Raw genomic sequence first — 21,686 nt, 5'->3', positions numbered from 1 at the left:
CTGATCAGCTGTCCGTCCGGTCTCCCTGTAGTGCTGTCTCAGGCGTCTCACAGTACGGACATTGCCATTTATTTCCCTGGCCACATCTGCAGTTCTCATGCCTCCTTGCAGCATGCCTAAAGCACTTTCACGCAGATGAGCAGGGACCCTGGGCATCTTTCTTTTTGTGTTTTTCAGTCAGTAGAAAGGCCTCTAGTGTCCTAAGGTTTCATAACTGTGACCTTAATTTCCTACCGTCTGTAAGCTGTTAGTGTCTTAATGACCGTTCCACAGGTGCATGCTCATTAATGGTTTATGGTTCTTTGAACAAGCATGGAAAACAGTGTTTAAACCATTACAATGAAGATCTGTGAAGTTATTTGGATTTTTACAAAAGCTCTTTGAAAGACAGCGTCCTGAAAAAGGGACGTTTCTTTTTTTGCTGTGTTTAGCACCAGGGTGTTCATTTTTGTAAACTTAAAATTGGTTCTGCAATGTTGAAAAATCCAATGAGGTTTGGAGACAACCGGTTTTTCAATTTCAACTTATTTTAGAAGAAATAGGGAATTATTTAATTATTAAGAAAAGTGCAAGGGTGCCAATATATTTGTCCACAACGGTTTGTGGATAGACAAAAGTCATAGAAAATAATAATAGACAAAAGTCAAATTTATTCTCTTCTCATAGGTTACAAAGATCTGCATGATCCTGGATCTGATTTCAAACCCTACAGGTCCCCTTTCAACCCAAAAATCTAGACCGTGTGGAGAAAATAGAGGGTAAGTTATTGAAAATAATTATTGGAAACCTGGTGTTATCCGCAGAGAACATTCACCGGACTGCTTTAAGCGATATATTTCCTCTTTTCCAAGTTAGAGAGGTGCAGGCCAAGATGTGTGTGCTCTTGTTCCATGTGAAGCCATATGTAGACACAAGACTAGACAGTGAAGTAAAAAGTCTATACATTGCGGTCTCAACTGGCCAAATATGGGACAGACTAATATCCATCTCTGCATATACGTACCCCAATTTCTCAACGCTGGTGTAGTGACCAGCACTACCTCACCACCACCAAAGACACAACAATCTCTTAAATTGAGGACATCTCTGTTCTTGGAATGAGCAGGCTATATAACTATGAAAGGGCTTGCTACTTGTCATCTTTAACTGTTAGCCTTGAAGTCATGACAACAGAAGAATACCTTACTTCTCACCAATTCAGTACTGAAGTCCTACCTGACCCAAAGAAACCTGCTTCATCTTTTGGCTGATGCAGAATGTTGAGGACAACGGAGGGGCCAGACATCTGGTTGAAAGTAGGGTTTAACTTACTGATTTAGCCTGGTTTGTCCGGCTCCTCAAAAGATATGCTAGAAGCCATGATTGAAACAAACAAGTTGTCTTGGAGGTGTGGTTTGATATGGGTGTTTCTTGGGTGTGTCCTTTCCACCACCAAGACACACCCGTGTGTCAGACCCTCTAAAAAAAAAAAAGGTTGTCTCGTCTTTCAGGTGTACCGCATTCCAGAGATCCCACGTTCCAGCCAAAAGAATGCTACACATTTGGCCTGATTTACAGTCTGTTGGTCTTCAGCCGGAATGTGGAAAGGCTGTTCTGTTGAGCGTTCTTTCGGCATACCAAATAAAACAAAGTTGATTGTTTTTGGTTGTGGTCATTTCACTATACTATGAGTCATTATAGATGAGCATTGCATTGTATTGATGAAGCTATTAGCCTCTTGACCTAGACTTCATGATAGAGGTCTCAGAACCTGTAAGCCAAAGACCAATACGAGAAAGAAACAAAAGATCCCCATTTCAGAGGTGGAGAACTGATCCACTTTATTGATTGGTCTGAACTCTTGTAATAGACTACTAAGAGACATTGTGCGATACAAACATTGCATTTCAACATCATGGGATACACGGGTTTTCAAGTCTCAAATTTTTAAACAGATAAAAAAAGTTACCACGATGTTTGACAGATTTGGTGCCTCCGAAATGGCAACCTATTCCATATATAGTGCACCGGCTCTGGTCAAAAGAAGTGCACTATATAGGGAATAAGGTGCAATTTTGGACAAAGACACAGCTGAAAAGTTGCACTTAGTCTTTTCCGGCTTCATTTCGATGTATCTTTTAAGATTCAAGTTTCGTAACCTTTTTCTCATTGCCGTTGTAAACACTTGACATCCCATCAAAAATAGGATGAATAAAATTGATGTTGAAAATAAAAATCTGAACATCAGCTTTAGGACTTTAAACAATTCAAAAGCAAAATGAAACGGAAAAAACCAAGGAAATATCAGGTTTAGAGCAGATTGGGATTATTTAAGCGAAGCAGAAGCTGAGAGAACCAAAAAACATGGTATGCTTTCACATATCCGAAAAAGGGTCTTGCAATGGAACATTACTGTCATTATTAATGTTGACCTAGTCTTTTGACAAAACGGTTGATTTATCTTGGATATTCATAGAGAATAGATTAAGAGGCAATGGACTTGAATAGTCACCATGACTGCAAAAAAGCAACTCTTCCTTAACAACTTGACTGTACCATACACAAAAGTAAAACAATTGCATGTGTCACACTACAAAACCATGTACCAGCTACAAAAGACAGGAACTCGGTCATAAACATCCAGGTTTCCATTAATTATGGGCAAAGTCAAAGCACATCTCAGTACAATCCTCTGCAGGAGCTTGAATAAGTTATACAACAGGTAGTATGCTTTTGTTGTCAAAGGTTACAAAGCAAAAAGTGCAACAATGGTGCAGACCATTCTTTATGTTTGGTTAGTTTTGTATTTTTTTGTTGTCTAAAAACATAAAAGACAAATCACACAGATCAGTTTACTGTCAGGACAGTATAAAAAATAAAAAGAGGGACTACGGAATCAAAACAAATAAACAAAAAACACCAAAATATTTATCTGAGAAAATGATTTTAAAGCTGCCTTCTTTTTCTCCAGCCACAAGGCATGGGCGAATCTTGGGCGAAGGTTCCTGACGTACTTTAGTTACCATGACAACGTGGGTTGCAGAGTACTGTAAGTAGAACATTCTGCACTGGTTGGAAACCCTAGAGAGACAGCTACGGGTCAGACTGTGTGCCATACAGTACACCCACCTTGTTTGTGGTCAGCTTAATCCAAACACAATTGGCTCATTGACAGAGTTCAGATCAACATGGGGGCCCAGAAGTAAAGTAGTCACGCGGAGAAGGAACAACATCAAGCTTATTAGTCTTCTTTCACCTTTCTGCTTGCTCCTACACCAGTGTTCTCAACTTGTTCCAAAGATATTGGTTTTGTTTTTATCAATGGTGCGGTGACTGACAAAAGCTTTCTTTAAGTTCTAGATCAGCAGAAATATTGTTACATCCATGCATCATCTTTCTCCACAGTGTTGCAAAGACAGGCATCAAATTACAAACGCACAATTAAAATGTTAACGTGTGTGTGTTTGTTTCATTCACATATGTCAACAATGTTCAGGCTTTGGTGGTGCTTGGTGGGCAGGTGGATAGGGGGCCTCTGTCTCTCAGCTTCACTGTGTTGGGGGGTAAGAGATGGACAGGGAGGGACAGACTGATATTCAAGATTAAACCCTGCTCCTCCCCGATTCATTCAAAAACAAAATGGATCCATTTCAAATCAACATTAAAATAAGAATAATCAAGTGAAGAAAAAAAACGGCAGAAAGTTACTCTATTTACATACAATGATTTTTCTTATAGACAAAAGCATCTTTCCAAAAATCAAACAATTTCCCCCCAAAGAAATGTGTATTTTGTGTTGTTTTTTCATATTTATACATTACAAGTTCTTTATCTTTCATCATATCCTCCACCCAGGCTTCCTCTGTCCTGACAGGCTGTCTGCCAAAGCTTCTGAACATAAAGGGAGTCAGTCTATCCTGAAGATTAAAGCCTGTCAGAAATCACTCGCTGCCTTTCTTACTGCTGGCAGTCAGAGGGCGCTGTTGCACCAAAAAGGACACCCCCACACCCTCTGTTCTCCCCACACTCATTCAGCACCAGTGAGTGTTGGGGGGAGGGGGTGGGCAGGCAGGCCTGTACTGAGAGGCCTGCCCTTCCTCTGGGGTGGGATGAGGGGCAGGTAGGGCTCTAGTGGCAGGGCTCAGTCATCGCTGTCTGACAAGGTCTCATACTGCTCCGACAGTAGGGGCTCCCGCTCCCACACACACTGCTGCTGGGAACCCAGAGGGCCTCCTGGTGGGGGCTGCTGGGCCTGCATGGAGGGGGAGGCCATGGAGGTGGGGGGCGTGCTGCTCAGCATGCGCATGGTCAGGGGGTTATAGGGGAACTGCATAGAGCCTGGAGAGAGATGCGAGACAGGATAGTCTTTAGAGGGATTTTTCTTATTTAGAAAATCCTGATTTCTGAATTCCCGTGTGGCTGTTAATAATGTGGTATTGTGTACACAGACAAATAGACAGAGACCCAGAGTTTAAATGTGTCTTGTGTCTTACCTGTGGACGAGGGCCGGTCCTCCCAGGCCCAGCCCGTGGCCTGCTGGTGGTAGTCTCCCTCTGAGTGGACGGAGGAGACTGACGAGGGCCGCTCCCCTCCTGCTGCCTGGGCTGCTGCTGCGTATGCCTGACCTGGGTTGGGCGACTTGGACTTCCGGCTGTTGGCTTTGCTCTGCAGTTTCTGCTTGCCTGTTGTGTTAGCAATAAGTTTTATTTGCACAAATACAGTGAAATGCTTAACTTGCAAGCCCTACTCAACAGTGCAGTATTCAACATCAAAATAGTATAACTAAAAGAGGAAGCTATTTACAGGGTCAGTGCCAGTACCGCATTTACAATGTGCAGAGATACTGGTGTATTTGAGGTAGATATGTACATGTAGGCAGGGATTAGAAGAAAGTGACTGGTAGCAGGATACATAATAATAATAGTACAATAACAGTATGGCAGCAGCATAGGTGGTGGGTGTGTGTAAGTTTGTGGGTGTTAGTGTGAGTTGGAACTATTCTGGAGAGCTTGTTCCAAATCTCAAAATGTCAAAGTATAGGGTTTTTTCTTCCCAGAGTGGGTGAAAACCTGCTTTCGCGATAAATTCACTTCCTTCTGTTATAAAATACATTTTTACCAAGACAGATATGATTTTTTAAAACCTTTATTTAACTACGCAAGTCAGTTAAGAACAAATTCTTAATGACAGCCTTTTCGGTTACTAGCCCAATGCTCTAACCACTAGGCTACCCTGCCGCCCGATTATTCATGTTCTGAATTGTTCAGTGGCGTCTTTCTCGAACATATTATGAACAGTAACCTAACACATCCGACAATAGCCACCGGGCTCTGTTGATAAAGCGGTGCTGCATCTTGCAGCGACTTTTGAGGATTTTACATTGCGATGGTCTTCTGCAAAAGTTGTTTCCCCAGGTCGCAAAAAGCTCAATTAACATAACGAGCTGAATTAAATGTAAAATTATTTGAAAATAAAAAGCTTACGGTTACGCTCTTACCTATTGTTTTATGCCCTCTAGATTTGAGAAGAAAGACGTTGAGCCTGTCAGTTTGCCTTAATTCTCGCACAGCATCCAGGCTAGCTGACGCAAATACTATTTTCCAGATTTTTTACAACTTTTTTCCTCTGGCCTCCATTGATTTAAGCCCTCGGACAGGATACATCCCCCAGGTAATGGTATTATGTGCACGAGCACAAATCACCACATCTGTAATTTTAGTCCCGTTCAAATCTGCCATGTCAGTAATTTTCACTTGGCAGGAAGGTTATTATCCCAGCCCTAAAAACCTACTGTTTTTCGGCAAACTCCAAAGGTCCTCTGATAATGCATATCCTGTGCTAATCTTCATCCCTGTGTTTTGAGGGATATTACGGAGTTTAACAGGTGCTGCACCCAGTTTGGGTTAGAACATGGGAACAAATTGATGCTTAAAACAAAGTGCTATGCACGTAGCATACAAATTAATGATCTGTTTCGTCCTATATCAACTTTCCTAGTGTCTTAAGTGGACACAATTGTACTAATGAATTAATAAATTGCCAAATACGTCAGGTAATTACATATCTGCGTAGGTTACAGTTCATGGTTCTTATTGATATGCATTATTATTGAGACTTTCTCTGAACTGAAGGCCATTAGGCTAATATTAGGCTATTCCAAGACATTTGAAATATCTTCACACCTAGGAGAGCCTCCAGGCATCCGTCATAATGGTCAATTGTGAATGAAGGGGAAAAAAAGAAATTACAGGGGCAGTTCGGTAAAACGAATCCCGCCAGAATCGTCCCCTGTTAAAACGGACATGTTGGGGTAATAATTACATAACCGCCGTTCTATAGTAATACTAGTCACGTGCGAATAGGGCTTTAGTCACCCTAATATTGGCCATCCTACAAAGGGTAAGAAAAACTCAACCTTTGAACGGATTATGATAGAGACCATTGGTTTTCTGAGTATCTACACAATTAACATAATTTTACCCATTGGTCAAAATATTTTTTGATTGGACACCCTACAAAGTACTCTATTCCAATGGATCTTTATAGACAGACAGGGTTAAAAAGGAGGGTGTGTGAGTATGTAAATACATAAACGTTAACTCCTGTTTAGTGGTTTCAGTCTGCTGCGTGTGGTTGTTTGCCACTGACCCATGCTAGGTGAGGGGTTGGCCTCCTGGTGGGCCTCGTTGCTGGGGGTGTTACAGCTGGGCTGAGGCCCTCCCTGGTGCTCCTCTGGCCTTTCTTCCAGGTTGCCCATCAGGGCCTTCCGGATGATGTCCTCCAGGCCCAGGTTACTGGCCGGGTCGCTGAAGGAGTGGTTCCTGGGGTTCACGCTGCCTGGTGGGCCAAACACGCACACAGGACGAGGGGGAAGACATGGCACAGCCACCACGGTCATGTTCATTAGGGTATTCAAACAGAAACATTTAAAAAAATGTTTGTTTCAATTTATTTTGGGCTGGTTTAAATGATTTTAGTATGTTTGAATATGAGTATATCGTGATAGAATAGGATCCTATGGTGTTAGAAATGTTTATACTCACTTGAGCTGGTCACAGCGGGCAAGTTGAAGATCTCTGTGCCTGGTTGTGCATTTCCTGAAAGGAGAAACAATAGCATAGTTCAGTTAGCAAACGAAAAGTCTGACTGCAAACTAAAATGACGCTAAAAGACAGAGTTAATCGTTTTACAGTATGTCTTCCTATTACAATGTTATCCGTTGTTAAATGAGAAATGAGTGCAATGCATAGAAAATATCCTTTAAATTAATAAAATACAGTGCGAATTGAGTTCCATCAAACGCTATATTTTTTCTATCTTGGAATGCTTTCTTAAGTGACGTTCGTACAAGGAAGATAAGAAGAGGCGACTTACCTATATCAGAATCCCCGACACCAGAGGAGTTTAACTTACGAAATATCTCCTGCTTCTTGGATTTCACCATAGGGGAGGTGTTCTCCAGCTTGGTGAAGAAGGAGGGCAGGTAGCTGACACTGCCAGGGGATCGAGAGTCACCCCTGTAACCAGAGAAAGGCCACCACGGGGTTAAGAGTCAGGCAGCAGAGGGCTGATTAGGCTAGCGTGCCACTGGCACCTCCCCCCAGTTTCCACACTGTTAGCATGACAAACAGGTCACAGCTGCCCACAAGGCACATTCTGTCCATGGGCACTGAAGGTATCCAGTATCCACACGCACAAATGCACGTAGACTTACAAAATAAATCGCTGTCATGCTTTTTGGTTTGTCAATTTAATGGCCGAAACATACATATATGTCTAGTGATATCATTGAACGTTCCATTAGGTCAGGGGTGTCATTCCATGGAGGGCCTAGTATCTGCCGGTTTTTCTTTTCAATTAAGCCCCAGACAACCTGGTGAGAGGAGTTCCTTACTAATTAGTGACCTTAATTATTCAATCAAGTACAAGAGAGGAGCGAAAACCCACAGACACTCGGCCCTCTGTAGAATGAGTTTGACAAGTGTGCGTTAGGTGAACATAAAGAAATGCGAGAGCACCCACTACTTAAGAAGATATGCCAGTCCTACACACCTCATCTCAGGCTGGTCAGCCTCTCGTCTCTGGGGTTGTTGCTGCTGCTCTCTGGCCTCCTGTTGTTTATCCTGGTAGCTCTGGGGAGGGGAGATGGGCTCATAACTCTCCACCGCCCCCCTGCCACCCCGATCAGGGGATTTACCAGGTCTGGGGAAGGGACAGAGGAAGAGAGGGAAAAGTGAGAATTTGATGGAATGGACAGGGGTGCACCACCAGGGTTATGTTGATTAGGGAGAAAATGTTTTGCATGGGAGGTACAACCTGAACTTATTGCAAACCGTTTAGCTACGGTTTACCCTACTAAACAGGCTAGCTTGGTCAAGAGGTTGTGTTGGGCTACTGGTGGGTGTTGCTACTGTACCTGGCTCTGGGCTTGTCAGGGGCGTTCTCAGGAGACACTCTGCTGGGCGTGGGTCTCTGATGGTGTGATGGGGCCTGGGTCTGGTTCTCTGGGCTGTAGCGGCTGTGGCCCTTGGCACGGCCCCCGGGGCCCGAGCTAGATACTGGCAGCTGGGCGCTCTGGAATGTGGTGGTGGCAGAGGAGGAGATGGTGGTGGAGGACTGAGGAGGATCCTGGTTCCTGGCAAAGTCCTGGGTGATAATATGCTATAAAAGGAGAAAGAGGAAGACACACAGATCAGGAAGATGTTATTATTTGGAGGCACACCTCCATTTTCAGTCTCTACTCTTAAACATTTGTATCCAAAGTTGTCTAGTAGAGGCTGTTGTCAGAGTTGTTGAGATCATCATTTGCAGTTCAGTCGATGGATCACTCAAGATATCATCATTCAACAAAAAGTGGTATAGGAGGCATACTGTACATTAATTGTTGGTTAAGTCATTTGTATTGGTTACACAGTACATGGATTGTTTGCCTTAGGAACCCAGTTAAAAAGGGCTATGAAGGAAAAAGTCATTGGGGTCTTCTTCAGGCTGACTACATAGCAGTTGCCTGACAGAACTCATGCCTGGATAGGTGTTTAATATCAGCTAACCACAAAATATGATATAGCAATGATGCCCGACTGTGCAGGCAAAGACATGGCATGCAACCGTGGAAAGCTACCAGTGTGTCTTACCGAGATGTGGTCAGCCAGGGTCATGACCCGGTGGGTCTTGGGGACCTGCTGGGACTGGGAGTACCCTCCGTCAGCCTGGGAGGAGGGGGGCTGCTGGGACTCCGCTGACTGGCGGTAGCGGATCATGTCAAAGGAACGCATGCCAGCTGCTGAGTGAGGATAACACACAGTTACCAGACTGAGTTGGGGAGGGTAGAGAAATGGCGGAGAGAAGTGATATATGGGAATGGAGGAGAGGGTGATATATCGGGGAGGGTGGAAGGAGGGGTAGAACTACCCCTCCTTCCACCCTCCCCGTATGTCAACAGGCAGCTGATATACATTTGCCTCCAGCTGACAGAAATAGCTTGTGGAGTGGTCTGGTGACCAGATGGGAGCTTGTGGGGAATGGAATGGTGTCGCCTGCTCTGTCGTACTTAGCTTACAAGGTTACTGGGCTGAGGAGTCATTCGGGACATGTTGGGTAACTTAAACATTCCATAAGGAAACCAATACTTGAGAAAGAGAGCTTGAGACCTTCAAGAAATACTTCAAGTCCCCACATGACATCTATAGTGGAGGTCGACCGATTATGATTTTTCAACACCGATACCGATTATTGGAGGACCAAAAAAAGGCCGATACCGATTAAAATCGGACGATTTATATATATATATTTGTAATAATGACAATTACAACAACACTGAATTAACACTTATTTTAACTTAATACATCAATAAAATCAATTTAGTCTCAAATAAATAATGAAACATGTTCAATTTGGTTTAAATAATGCAAAAACAAAGTGTTGGAGAAGAAAGTAAAAGTTCAATATGTGCTATGTAAGAAAGCTAACGTTTAAGATCCTTGCTCAGAACATGAGAACATATGAAAGCTGGTGGTTCCTTTTAGCATGAGTCTTCAAAGTTCCCAGGTAAGAAGTTTTAGGTTGTAGTTATTATAGGAATTATAGGACTATTTCCCTCTATACATTTGTATTTCATTAACCTTTGACTATTGGAAGTTCTTATAGACACTTTAGTATTGCCAGTGTAACTGTATAGCTTCCGTCCCTCTCCTTGCTCCTCCCTGGGCTCGAACCAACAACACAATGACAACAGCCACCATAGAAGCAGCGTTACTCATGCAGAGCAAGGGGAACAACTACTAGAAGGCTCAGAGCGAGTGACGTTTGAAACGCTATTAGCGTGGGCTAACTAGCTGGCCATTTCACTTCGGTCACACCAGCCTCATCTCGGGAGTTGATAGGCTTGAAGTCATAAACAGCGCAATGCTTGACGCACAACGAAGAGCTGCTGGCCAAACGCACAAAAGTGCTGTTTGAATGAATGTTTACGCGCCTGCTTCTGCCTACCACCGCTCAGTCAGAAACCTGTATGCTTGTATGCTCAGTCAGATTATATGCAACGCAGGACACGCTAGATAATACCTAGTAATATCAACCATGTGTAGTTAACTAGTGATTATGATTGATTGTTTTTTTTTAAAGTTTAATGCTAGCTAGCAACTTACCTTGGCTTACTGCATTCGCGTAACAGGCAGTCTCCTTGTGGAGTGCAACGAGAGAGAGGCAGGTCGTTATTGCGTTGGACTAGTTAACTGTAAGGTTGCAAGATTGGATCCCTGAGCTGACAAGGTGAAAATCTTGTCGTTCTGCCCCTGAACGAGGCAGTTAACCCACCGTTCCTAGGCCGTCAATTGAAAATAAGAATGTGTTCTTAACTGACTTGCCTAGTTAAATTAAGGTATAAAGATAATAATAATAAATAAATAAAGGTATATAAAAAATAAAATTTTAAATGTAAACTTTTAAACATTTATTTTTATTTTATCGGCCCCCAAAAATACAGATTTCTGATTGTTATGAAATCGGCCCTAATTAAATCGGCCATTCCGATTAATCGGTCGACCTCTAATACTAATACTAATATGCATATATTAGCATCTGGGGCTGAGTAGGAAGTAGTTTACTCTGGGCACGCTATTCATCCAAAAGTGAAAATGCTGCCTCCAAATGAGCTTCAATGCCATACAACACTCCTTCCGTGGCCTCCAACTGCTCTTAAACGCTAGTAAAACTATGCTTTTCAACCGATCGCTGCCCGCACCCGCCCACCCGACTAGCATCACTACTCTGGACGGTTCTGACTTAGACTATGTGGGCAACTACAAATACCTATGTGTCTGGCTAGACTGTAAACTCTCCTTCCAGACTCATTTTAAACATCTCCAATCCAAAATTAAATCTAAAATCGGCTTCCTATTTTGCAACAAGCAACCTTCACTCACGCTGCCAAACATACCCTAGTAATACCGACTATCCTACCGATCCTCAACTTCGGTGATGTCATTTACAAAATATCCTCCAACACTCTACTCAGCAAACTGGATGCAGTCTCTATCACAGTGCCATCCGTTTTGTCACCAAAGCCTCATATACCACCCACCACCACGACCTGTATGCTCTCGTCGGCTGGCCCTCACTACATATTCGTCGCCAGACCCACTGGCTCCAGGTCACTTATAATTCTTTACTAGGTAAAGCTCTGCCTTATCTCAGCTCACTGGTCACCATAACACCCACCCGTAGCACGCGCTCCAGCAGGTATATCTCACTGGTCATCCCCAAAGCAAACACCTATTTGGCCGCCTTTCCTTCCAGTTCTCTGCTGCCAATGACTGGAATGAATTGCAAAAAAAGAAAATCGCTGATGTTGGAGACACATCTCCCTCACTAACTTTAAGCGTCAGCTATCTGAGCAGCTTACCGATCGCTGCAGCTGTACACAGCCCATCTGTAAATAGCCCATCCTATCTATCTACCTCACCCACATATTGTTTTATTTACTTTTCTGCTCTTTTGCACACCAGTATTTCTACTTGCACATCATCATCTGCACATCTATCACTCCAGTGTTAATTCGCTAAATTGTAATTACTTCGCTACTATGGCCTATTTATTGCCTTACCTCTTCACGCCATTTGCACACACTGTATATAGACTTTTTTCGATTGTGTTATTGACTGTACGCTTGTTTATTCCATGTGTAACTCTGTTGTTGTTTGTGTCGCACTGCTTTGCTTTATCTTGGCCAGGTCGCAGTTGTAAATGAGAACTTGTTCTCAACTGGCCTACCTGGTTAAATAAAAAAAATAGTCCAGGTGCAGGCTTAATATTTGCCAAGCAGCTCAATGCCTCCGTAGGTTGAGTGCAGACTAGAGTTTTTTTAAATGAATCTCCGACTCGCTATGCGTCGATACTTCAAAAATGTACGTAAACCCTAACTGTATACCCATGTTTGTCCTCATAAGAAGACAGGTTTTTGTTCTACGTTTGCTACGGTTTACCCTACTAAACAGGCTGGTCAAGAGCCGTATCTGTTCCTGGCACTGGTCTCGTCAGGGTCGTTCTCGGGAGACATACCACTGACTGTTTCCTCGTTGCTGTTGCACTAAGATGGCAACTCAGCGTGAATGTGCCAATTGAACCTCAACAAGGTAACAGTCAGTGGTTGTATTTGATTAACGTTTTATTAAAAAGTATGGATTTCAGCAAACAAAGAAAGGCACGCAACGGGACAAACATAGGTATACAGGGTAAAGGGTTTAAGAATGCACATTTTTGAAGTATCGACGCATAGCGACTCGAAGGAGTTGGAGGTTCACATGACCACTGGCTCCAGGTCATCTACAAGGCCATGCTAGGTAAAGCTCCGCCTTATCTCAGTTCACTGGTCACGATGGCAACACCCATCCGTAGCACGCGCTCCAGCAGGTGTATCTCACTGATCATCCCTAAAGCCAACACCTCATTCGGCCGCCTTTCGTTCCAGTACTCTGCTGCCTGTGACTGGAACGAATTGCAAAAATCGCTGAAGTTGGAGACTTTTATCTCCCTCACCAACTTCAAACATCTGCTATCTGAGCAGCTAACCGATCGCTGCAGCTGTACATAATCTATTGGTAAACAGCCCACCCATTTTCACCTACCTCATCCCCACAGTTTTTATTTATTTACTTTTCTGCTCTTTTGCACACCAATATCTCTACCTGCACATGATCATCTGATCATTTATCACTCCAGTGTTAATCTGCAATATTGTAATTATTCGCCTACCTCCTCATGCCTTTTGCACACATTGTATATAGACTCCCCTTTTTTTTCTACTGTGTTATTGACTTGTTAATTGTTTACTCCATGTGTAACTCTGTGTTGTCTGTTCACACTGCTATGCTTTATCTTGGCCAGGTCGCAGTTGCAAATGAGAACTTGTTCTCAACTAGCCTACCTGGTTAAATAAAGGTGAAATAAAAAATAAAACATTTTTAAAAAAAAAAAAATGTTTTTAAATAGTCTGCGCTCAACTCCGCAAGTTTAATCTGTTTACAAACCAGAACTGAGAAAACATCCTATTATTGAATGGCTCACAGTATAACGCTTTCTTCTTACCTTGTGTTGCTGCCTGTGCAGCCCTGTCCCTGTCAGCCCTCTCCCTGTCATCCTGCTGCTGTTTCTCCTGCTGGGCCTGGGCTGGAGAGTTGGCTGGGCTGATCACCTCGATGGCTCCTCCACTGGGGACCTCATACCGACTGGATGACACTACAGGGGAGGGACACACACACCTTGAAAACAACCCTCTCACTGACATATGATCATTTTCTCTTTTTTTGTTATTTGCTATGTTATTAAGTCTTACATGTTAGAAATGCTGGGAATTCAAACCCAAACCAAATCTATATCCAGGTGTCCACCCACCCAGCCAGTAGTATTACAGGACTGGCTCAAATCCTATTTGTCTCTATATATAGTGTCCATGTTCTACACTGTTTCCTGTTGTATTTTATTCTATGTGGAAGACTCACAGCTGCTGGAGGAATCGGAGCTCTGGGAGCCTCTCTCCCGTGAGTCCTTGTCCGAGGCGATCTGACGCTTGATGATGACGTCAATGAAGTTGGCGGCCGTGATGGTGGTCTTTCCTCTGGTCCTCAACTCCTCCTCGATGCGTGACTTGGTGGGGGGACCCTTGTCCTTGCCCCCCTGGGGACCACCAGACCCCTCAGCATATCCTGGGTGGGGTTTCCCCCCTGGAAGAGACATGTAGGGAGACTGCATGGACCGCCTGTCTGCCTCCTGCTGCTGCTGCTCGTGCTGTCGCCTGGCCGCAGAGGATGATGAAGACATGTCGTCGTCTCGATCGTGCTTGGAGGAGTCCTTGCCCTTGTTGACGTCCATCTGAGGGGCGGATGCGGCAGCGTCCACCAGGGCAGCAAGGGCATCGGCTGCAGTGCTGTAACGGGCTCCTGCCTGGGCTGCTGCTGATGGCCTGGAGGTGGCAGAGAGGTTGAAGGTTAATATGATGTATATATAAACTCAGCAACAAAAAAAAACGTCCTCTCACTGTCAACTGCGTTTTTTTTCACCAAACTTAACATGTGTAAATATTTGTATGAACATAAGATTCAACAACAGACAAACTGAACAAGTTCCACAGACATGTGACTAACAGAAATTGAATAAATGTGTCCCTGAACAAAGGGGGGGGGGGGGGGGTAACAGTCAGTATCAAAAGTAACAGTCAGTATCTGGTGTGGCCACCAGCTGCATTAGGTACTGCAGTGCATCTCCTCCTCATGGACTGCACCAGATTTGCCAGTTCTTGCTGTGAGATGTTACCCCACTCTTCCACCAAAGCACCTGCAAGTTCCCGGACATTTCTGGGGGGGAATGGCCCTAGCCCTCACCCTCCGATTCAACAGGTCCCAGACGTACTCAATTTGGATTGAGATCCGGGCTCTTCGCTGACCATGGCAGAACACGGACATTGCTGTCTTGCAGGAAATCACGCACAGAACAAGCAGTATGGCTGGTGGCATTGTCATGCTGGAGGGTCATGTCAGGATGAGCCTGCAGGAAGGGTACCACATGAGGGAGGAGGATGTCTTCTATGTAACGCACAGCGTTGAGACTGCCTGCGATGACAACAAGCTCAGTCCGATGATGCTGTGACACACTGCCCCAGACCATGACGGACCCTCTGCCTCCAAATCGATCCATCTCCAGAATACAGGCCTCAGTGTAATGCTCATTCCTTCGACGATAAACACGAATCTGACCATCACCCCTGGTGAGACAAAACCGCGACTCGTCAGTGAAGAGCACTTTTTGCCAGTCCTGTCTGGTCCAGCAACGGTGGATTTGTGCCCATAGGCGACGTTGTTGCCGGTGATGTCTGGTGAGGACCTGCCTTACAACAAGCCTGCAAGCCTTCAGTCCAGCCTCTCTCAGGCTTTTGCGGACAGTCTGAGCACTGATGGAGGGATTGTGCGTTCCTGGTGTAACTCGGGCAGTTGTTGTTGCCATCCTGTACCTGTCCCGCAGGTGTGATGTTCAGATGTACCGATCCTGTGCAGGTGTTGTTACACGTGGTCTGCCACTGCGAGGCTGATCAGCTGTCCGTCCGGTCTCCCTGTAGTGCTGTCTTAGGCGTCTCACAGTACGGATATTGCAATTTATTTCTCTGTCCACATCTGCAGTTCTCATGCCTCCTTGCAGCATGCCTAAAGCACTTTCACGCAGATGAGCAAGGACCCTGGGCATCTTTCTTTTGGTGTTTTTCAGAGTCAGTAGAAAGGGTGCACATATAAGAATGGATTAACAGAACACGTACAGGTTTTTATATGGAACGAAAATGGGCATAGGTGGTGGGCATGGCGCGCGATCAACCCGTCTAGATTTTAGAAAACATTTTAGAGGCCCTCATCTTGGCAGTGTAGAAATTATTTTGGCATATTTAAGCCAATTACCTGCAATTCTACACATTTATCCATGGAGCCGATTGAAAATGATGCAGTTTTAATGCACATTTTTTGATATTCTATACTTTCCACGGCTAATGCTGTGTTATTTTGCTTAAACATAATAATAAAATCAACACTGCTAAATGTATTGTTTATGAAATTTAAAAATCTCCCTGTCTAGCTTTTATTTTGGTGATTGTTAGTTCTCAAAGATTATATTATTTAAAAAAATATGAGCTCAATACTTTTTCTACATACAGCACTTTACATCTGGTTAACACTGAAAGCGCTTTTCCATCACACACACACTCTGAGTGTACATGGGGTGAGGGCTTACAAGGCCAGAGCAGAGCAGGCTTAGACTCACATGAGAGGGGTGATGACGCCCTTGCTGTTGGTTCCTTGGAAGATGCTGGGTCGCTGCTGCTGGGCTTCCTGTGACCTCATAGATGGGGAGGGGCTACGCAGGTAACCACGGCTTCCTGGTCTATCTGGCTGCCCTGGACCTGGGGGAAAAACAAGAGCTGACTTCCATAACAGAAAAGAGCAATTCAAAGTTGGAAGCTTATAATGGCTTTTTCAACGCTGTCCCAAAAAACATGCTACATTAAAAATCCCTTAACTCTGTGAGAGAATTTGTTCAGCCAGGTTCAATCAAAACAAACTGCTATGAACTAGTTGGCACTGTATTGTTGATGACACTGTACAATATAAATGGCATTGAGGTTCACCTCCACGCATGTAGTCATTGGCAACCGCTGCAGCCACCACTCGCTCACGCTCTCGTTGTCTGTACTCCTCCCTTTCCCTCTCCCTGTTCTCCCTTTCTCGCTCCTTTTCCCTTTCTTTCTCTCGATGCTCCCTTTCTCTTTCGCGCTCCCTCTCCCGTTCTCGCTCCTGACAGGCAGCTGCTGTAGCTGCGAGGTGGGCTTGGTGGCCTGTGGACACAAAGAAACAGACAACACACACACACACAGTAGGTTTACACACCGTCTCTACTTAGGGTACAGTCGCTGAGGGGTAGAAGGACGGTTGGGCCGCCTTAAGCACACAGTGCTGTTGTGAATGCCTGATGACACAGAGAGGAGTGTCCTGCCCGGATGTTGATCAGGATAGGCAGCAGAGATGTTCTGGGTACCATCTCAAATGGAGCTTTCTACTCATTTTGGCATTTACTTTTTTGTTACATTTCCCAATTAATGAGGTAAACTGAACATCTGATTTTGGGTAGAGAGGTTACTGCAGTAGGTGTTTACTGTAAAGAGGTTACTGCAGTAGGTGTTTACTGTAGAGAGGTTACTGCAGTAGGTGTTTACTGTAGAGAGGTTACTGCAGTAGGTGTTTATTGAAGAGCGGTTACTGCAGTAGGTGTTTTACTGTAGAGAGGTTACTGCAGTAGGTGTTTATTGTATAGAGGTTACTGCAGTAGGTGTTTATTGTAGAGAGGTTACTGCAGTAGATGTTTATTGTAGAGGTTACTGCAGTAGGTGTTTATTGTAGAGAGGTTACTGCAGTAGATGTTTACTGTAGAGAGGTTACTGCAGTAGGTGTTTATTGTAGAGAGGTTATTGCAGTAGGTGTTTACTGTAGAGAGGTTACTGCAGTAGGTGGTTACTGTAGAGAGGTTACTGCAGTAGGTGTTTACTGTAGAGAGGTTACTGCAGTAGGTGTTTACTGTAGAGAGGTTACTGCAGTAGTTGTTTATTGTAGAGAGGTTACTGCAGTAGGTGTTTATTGTAGAGAGGTTATTGCAGTAGGTGTTTATTGTAGAGAGGTTACTGCAGTAGGTGTTTATTGTAGAGAGGTTACTGCAGTATGTGTTTATTGTAGAGAGGTTACTGCAGTAGGTGTTTATTGTAGAGAGGTTACTGCAGTAGGTGTTTATTGTAGAGAGGTTACTGCAGTATGTGTTTATTGGAGAGAGGTTACTGCAGTAGATGTTTACTGTAGAGAGGTTACTGCAGTAGGTGTTTATTGTAGAGAGGTTATTGCAGTAGGTGTTTATTGTAGAGAGGTTACTGCAGTAGGTGTTTATTGTAGAGAGGTTACTGCAGTAGGTGTTTACTGTAGAGAGGTTACTGCAGTAGGTGTTTATTGTAGAGAGGTTACTGCAGTAGGTGTTTACTGTAGAGAGGTTACTGCAGTAGGTGTTTATTGTAGAGAGGTTACTGCAGTAGGTGTTTATTGTAGAGAGGTTACTGCAGTAGGTGTTTATTGTAGAGGTTACTGCAGTAGGTGTTTATTGTAGAGGTTACTGCAGTAGGTGTTTATTGTAGAGAGGTTACTGCAGTAGGTGTTTACTGTAGAGAGGTTACTGCAGTAGGTGTTTACTGTAGAGAGGTTACTGCAGTAGGTGTTTATTGTAGAGGTTACTGCAGTAGGTGTTTATTGTAGAGGTTACTGCAGTAGGTGTTTATTGTAGAGAGGTTACTGCAGTAGGTGTTTACTGTAGAGAGGTTACTGCAGTAGGTGTTTATTGTAGAGAGGTTATTGCAGTAGGTGTTTATTTAGATCTGGTCCATAGGTGTGTTCAGGTCAATTCAGATTCTCAGAGCTCAGGGGAGTGCAGCAGGGCAGAGTGCTTCAGGGGGTTGAGGGTAGGAGGGGGGAATAAAGGAACAAGAGGGGGGTAAGAGAACAGGAGGGTCAGGTTGGTGTAGGGGCAGGGGGGTCCTCACCTGGAGATATGGAGGCTGGGTTGAAAGGCCTAGGAGGGAAAGGGGGTTGAGCTCCGGGGATGTAGGTGATGCGGTCCATAGTGGGAGTACCTGTTCCCCCAGGGTGAGGCAACAGGATAGTTGGAGGCATCTGGGCTAGATCAATAATCCCTTTTACAGACAGAAGCAAAGGGCCAATGGTGAGCAACACGAACCAAATCCATAGGATCAATTTGAAGAGGTATGAATGAACACTGTGTACAGTAGCCTTGGTTTTACCAGCCACCTTTCTCTGAACAGTGCTCAAAAACATATTTTTGTAATAGGGCTGCTTAATTTTCAAAAAGGTGCGTGGAGTGGTCACCTTGTAAGAGGCAATCACTGATTAAACGAAAGTCTGAATTGAATGTTTGTCAATACCCAATTTATAAAATGGAGTATTAGCTGCAGGCCCAAAATATACGTCAACAAATCAGCGATAATAAACTAAAAGAAAACTCTAAATCAATATGAGGCAATTTGTCAGGGTCATTTGCTTCTGGGCGTCTGGAAAAGGTAGCCACTAATTCACAAGAACACAGACTGCGTTCTACCCATCACCCCACATCTCTCCCTACCTCCCTCAGGTGAGAGAAGGACACACAAACAGACAGACAGCAGTCGAGTCCAGTACCTCGCGCTCCGGGAGGATAAGAGATGGCAATCTGTTGCTGTTCCCGTGGCGACAGGCCCCTGGCAACATCGGGCCGTGGTATAACCTGCATCTGCTGTGAGGTGATATAATCATTGAGGATGGTCTGCCTTGTGTTCTCCATGGTGTACAGCTGGTAGGTGTTGTGGTAGCCCGTCGGGGACGGCTGCCTCGGGAACATGTATGCAGCTGCATGGGGAGGAGGGGAAAGGAGAGGTGCAGATAGAGACCAAAAATATGAACAGCAGGCGAACAGATGGTGATTACTCTACTGACGTCAATGGATTCAACCTGAGACTGGACAGGACACTCAGTGCCTATGAATGAAAAATGACAAAGCTACCCCAGTTCACCCAGTCTATCATTCCACGATTTAGGTCTATTATTGTGTTGTTCATAGAGGTTGGCTCAGGTTCATATAATATCATTTCTTCCCCTGAATACATTGAGCATTTGACTGAGCCTGCATAGAGTGCCAAATGGGCAGGGTTTGCACTTTTGGGACTATTCCATTGGTTCCATTGCGCCAGGCTCACAAATAAAATAAAAAGACTATTTGAACCCATGCTTGGTGGGTCAGGGTAACAGGGTGTGTTGTGTGTCCTACCAGGGTCCAGGACGGCCCGGTGGAAGAGGGTAGGGTCTAGGTGTGGAGGCAGGTGGAAGCGAGGCTCTCCGGGGGCCATGGGGCGGTGGTGGGGGTCAAAGGGGCTGTGGGAGGCCATAGGGTGGTTGGGATCTCCCCCTGACACAGGGGACTTGGCTGGAACACTGTCCCTCTGATTGGGGGTCATGGTACTCTTCCTATCGTGGGACGTAGGCTTCCCAGTGCCTGGATAGGGAGAGAAATGACAATAACACAAATGGCTTTCATCAAAACAAAAATCAATAAAGTAAACATAAGGATTAACAAAAATGTGTTCAACACTTGCAATGTTTTCAAATTGTACTGATAAAGCCACACATCATTGCTTGTGAAGTGATTGCTGTACAATGAAATGGCCTCGTGCAAATACACCTGACAGAAGATCTATGAATTGAAAGTGAATACTTTGAGAGAGAAGGTCAGACAAGACATACCCTCCTGTCCTCGGCCCAACATGGGCGAGCCTCTGGACATGGAGCTGGTGCTGTAGTTGACCGGGGTCCTGCGGGCATCTGCGTCTTGGTACATGCCAGGGCTGAGCTGGGACTTGCCTTGCTCCTGGTGGGTGGAGCGCAGCACGGAGGTGGCCGAGTTGACCACAGAGGTGTGGCGCGCTCGCTGCTGCTGCTCCGCCGTCGCCTTGCTCTCCTCGTACTTGGCCCGCTCCATGGCCTCCAGCTGGGGCATGGTGGGGCCATGGGGCAGCCTACTGGGACTGGTGATTAGGGACTTGACGTTGTGCTTGATGGCCGACTGGCTCAGAGGATGGCCCTGGTAGAGGGAGAGGAGGGATTGGATTGTCTGTTGGTGACAACGAACGAACAGACAGCACTCACTCAATCACTGGCACACACACGCACGCACACACACAGCTGCAGAACACAAACACACACACACTTACCTGGGATATGGAGCCCTCCATGGCGGCTCGGCTGTTGGCAGCCATGTCGGGGGTCTTGCGGGGGTCCTGTCCAGGCTGCTCCTGGCGGGGGATCTCATGGATGGAGCGACCCATCTCCTTAATGGTGTTCACCCCCTCATAGGGCTTACCCTTACCTATCCCCCCCTCAAAGGAGCGGATGGGTGGACTCTCCCTCTTTATCTGCTTGCCGTACTTCATGCTCTCCTCATAGGCCTCTGCAGAGGTTCTGGGTGTACCTGGAGTGGGAAGAGAAAAATACAAATACATTTTAAAACTTGAGTTACCTAAAAAGTAAAAATCAAATTTGCTGCGTTTAATTTGTGGTTTTCAATTTAATTATTTACGTAGGCGCTGCGATGATGTCACCTAATAACTTAATTACCTTGCATGATGGATCCAGTCATCATGGGCCTCTCCTTGGACTCCCCATGGGGACTTTCTCTGGGCAGGGCTCGGATTATCAACCCTGACACACACACACAAAGTCAGTCACTATCACCTAGTGGCCTGAATATATGCACAGAGATTAGGGTAGAAGACAAAAACCCACTCTCTTACAGACGTGCGCACACACACACACGCCTTACCCTCGAAGGGGGCTCCTTCTCTCCCGGGGTGGCCTCTGGCGGCCTCCATCATATCATGGGAGCGTTTGAGCTCATGGCCTGACCTGGGGCTACATGTGGCCTCTCTTGGGTTCTTAATGGCTACGGAGACAGGAACACAATATATGTTAATTTAGGCCGATTTAGATATACAGACCTAATTTTTGCTACCAATAAATGCCTGACTTCAGGTGCACACGGGTACCATTTTCATTGTCCCAATTGACTAACTCCCTGGGTAAACTAATGCCCAG

The 21,686-nt window shown here is 45.0% G+C and overlaps 1 protein-coding gene across 1 annotated transcript in view; it reads right to left on the bottom strand.

The window, feature by feature from the left end:
* Positions 1 to 1,794: 1,794 nt before the first annotated feature.
* ncor1 (nuclear receptor corepressor 1) overlaps positions 1,795 to 21,686 on the bottom strand; it is a 99,618-nt gene continuing 79,726 nt past the window's right edge. The window contains 19 exon segments of the mRNA XM_029627674.2: positions 1,795 to 4,317; positions 4,473 to 4,661; positions 6,628 to 6,816; positions 7,023 to 7,076; positions 7,354 to 7,496; positions 8,032 to 8,181; positions 8,396 to 8,640; positions 9,114 to 9,262; positions 13,564 to 13,713; positions 13,977 to 14,437; positions 16,279 to 16,417; positions 16,643 to 16,849; positions 18,590 to 18,739; positions 19,242 to 19,448; positions 19,867 to 20,091; positions 20,340 to 20,676; positions 20,807 to 21,063; positions 21,210 to 21,293; positions 21,415 to 21,534. Coding sequence (XP_029483534.2) covers positions 4,121 to 4,317; positions 4,473 to 4,661; positions 6,628 to 6,816; positions 7,023 to 7,076; positions 7,354 to 7,496; positions 8,032 to 8,181; positions 8,396 to 8,640; positions 9,114 to 9,262; positions 13,564 to 13,713; positions 13,977 to 14,437; positions 16,279 to 16,417; positions 16,643 to 16,849; positions 18,590 to 18,739; positions 19,242 to 19,448; positions 19,867 to 20,091; positions 20,340 to 20,676; positions 20,807 to 21,063; positions 21,210 to 21,293; positions 21,415 to 21,534 — 3,653 coding nt within the window. The 3' untranslated portion in view covers positions 1,795 to 4,120.

The sequence above is a fragment of the Oncorhynchus nerka genome, linkage group LG22 (genome assembly GCF_034236695.1).
Source record: "Oncorhynchus nerka isolate Pitt River linkage group LG22, Oner_Uvic_2.0, whole genome shotgun sequence".
Classification (NCBI taxonomy): Eukaryota; Metazoa; Chordata; class Actinopteri; order Salmoniformes; family Salmonidae; genus Oncorhynchus; species Oncorhynchus nerka.
Note: the sequence above shows the minus strand (reverse complement) of the source record. Positions and strands in the feature narration are given on the sequence as shown.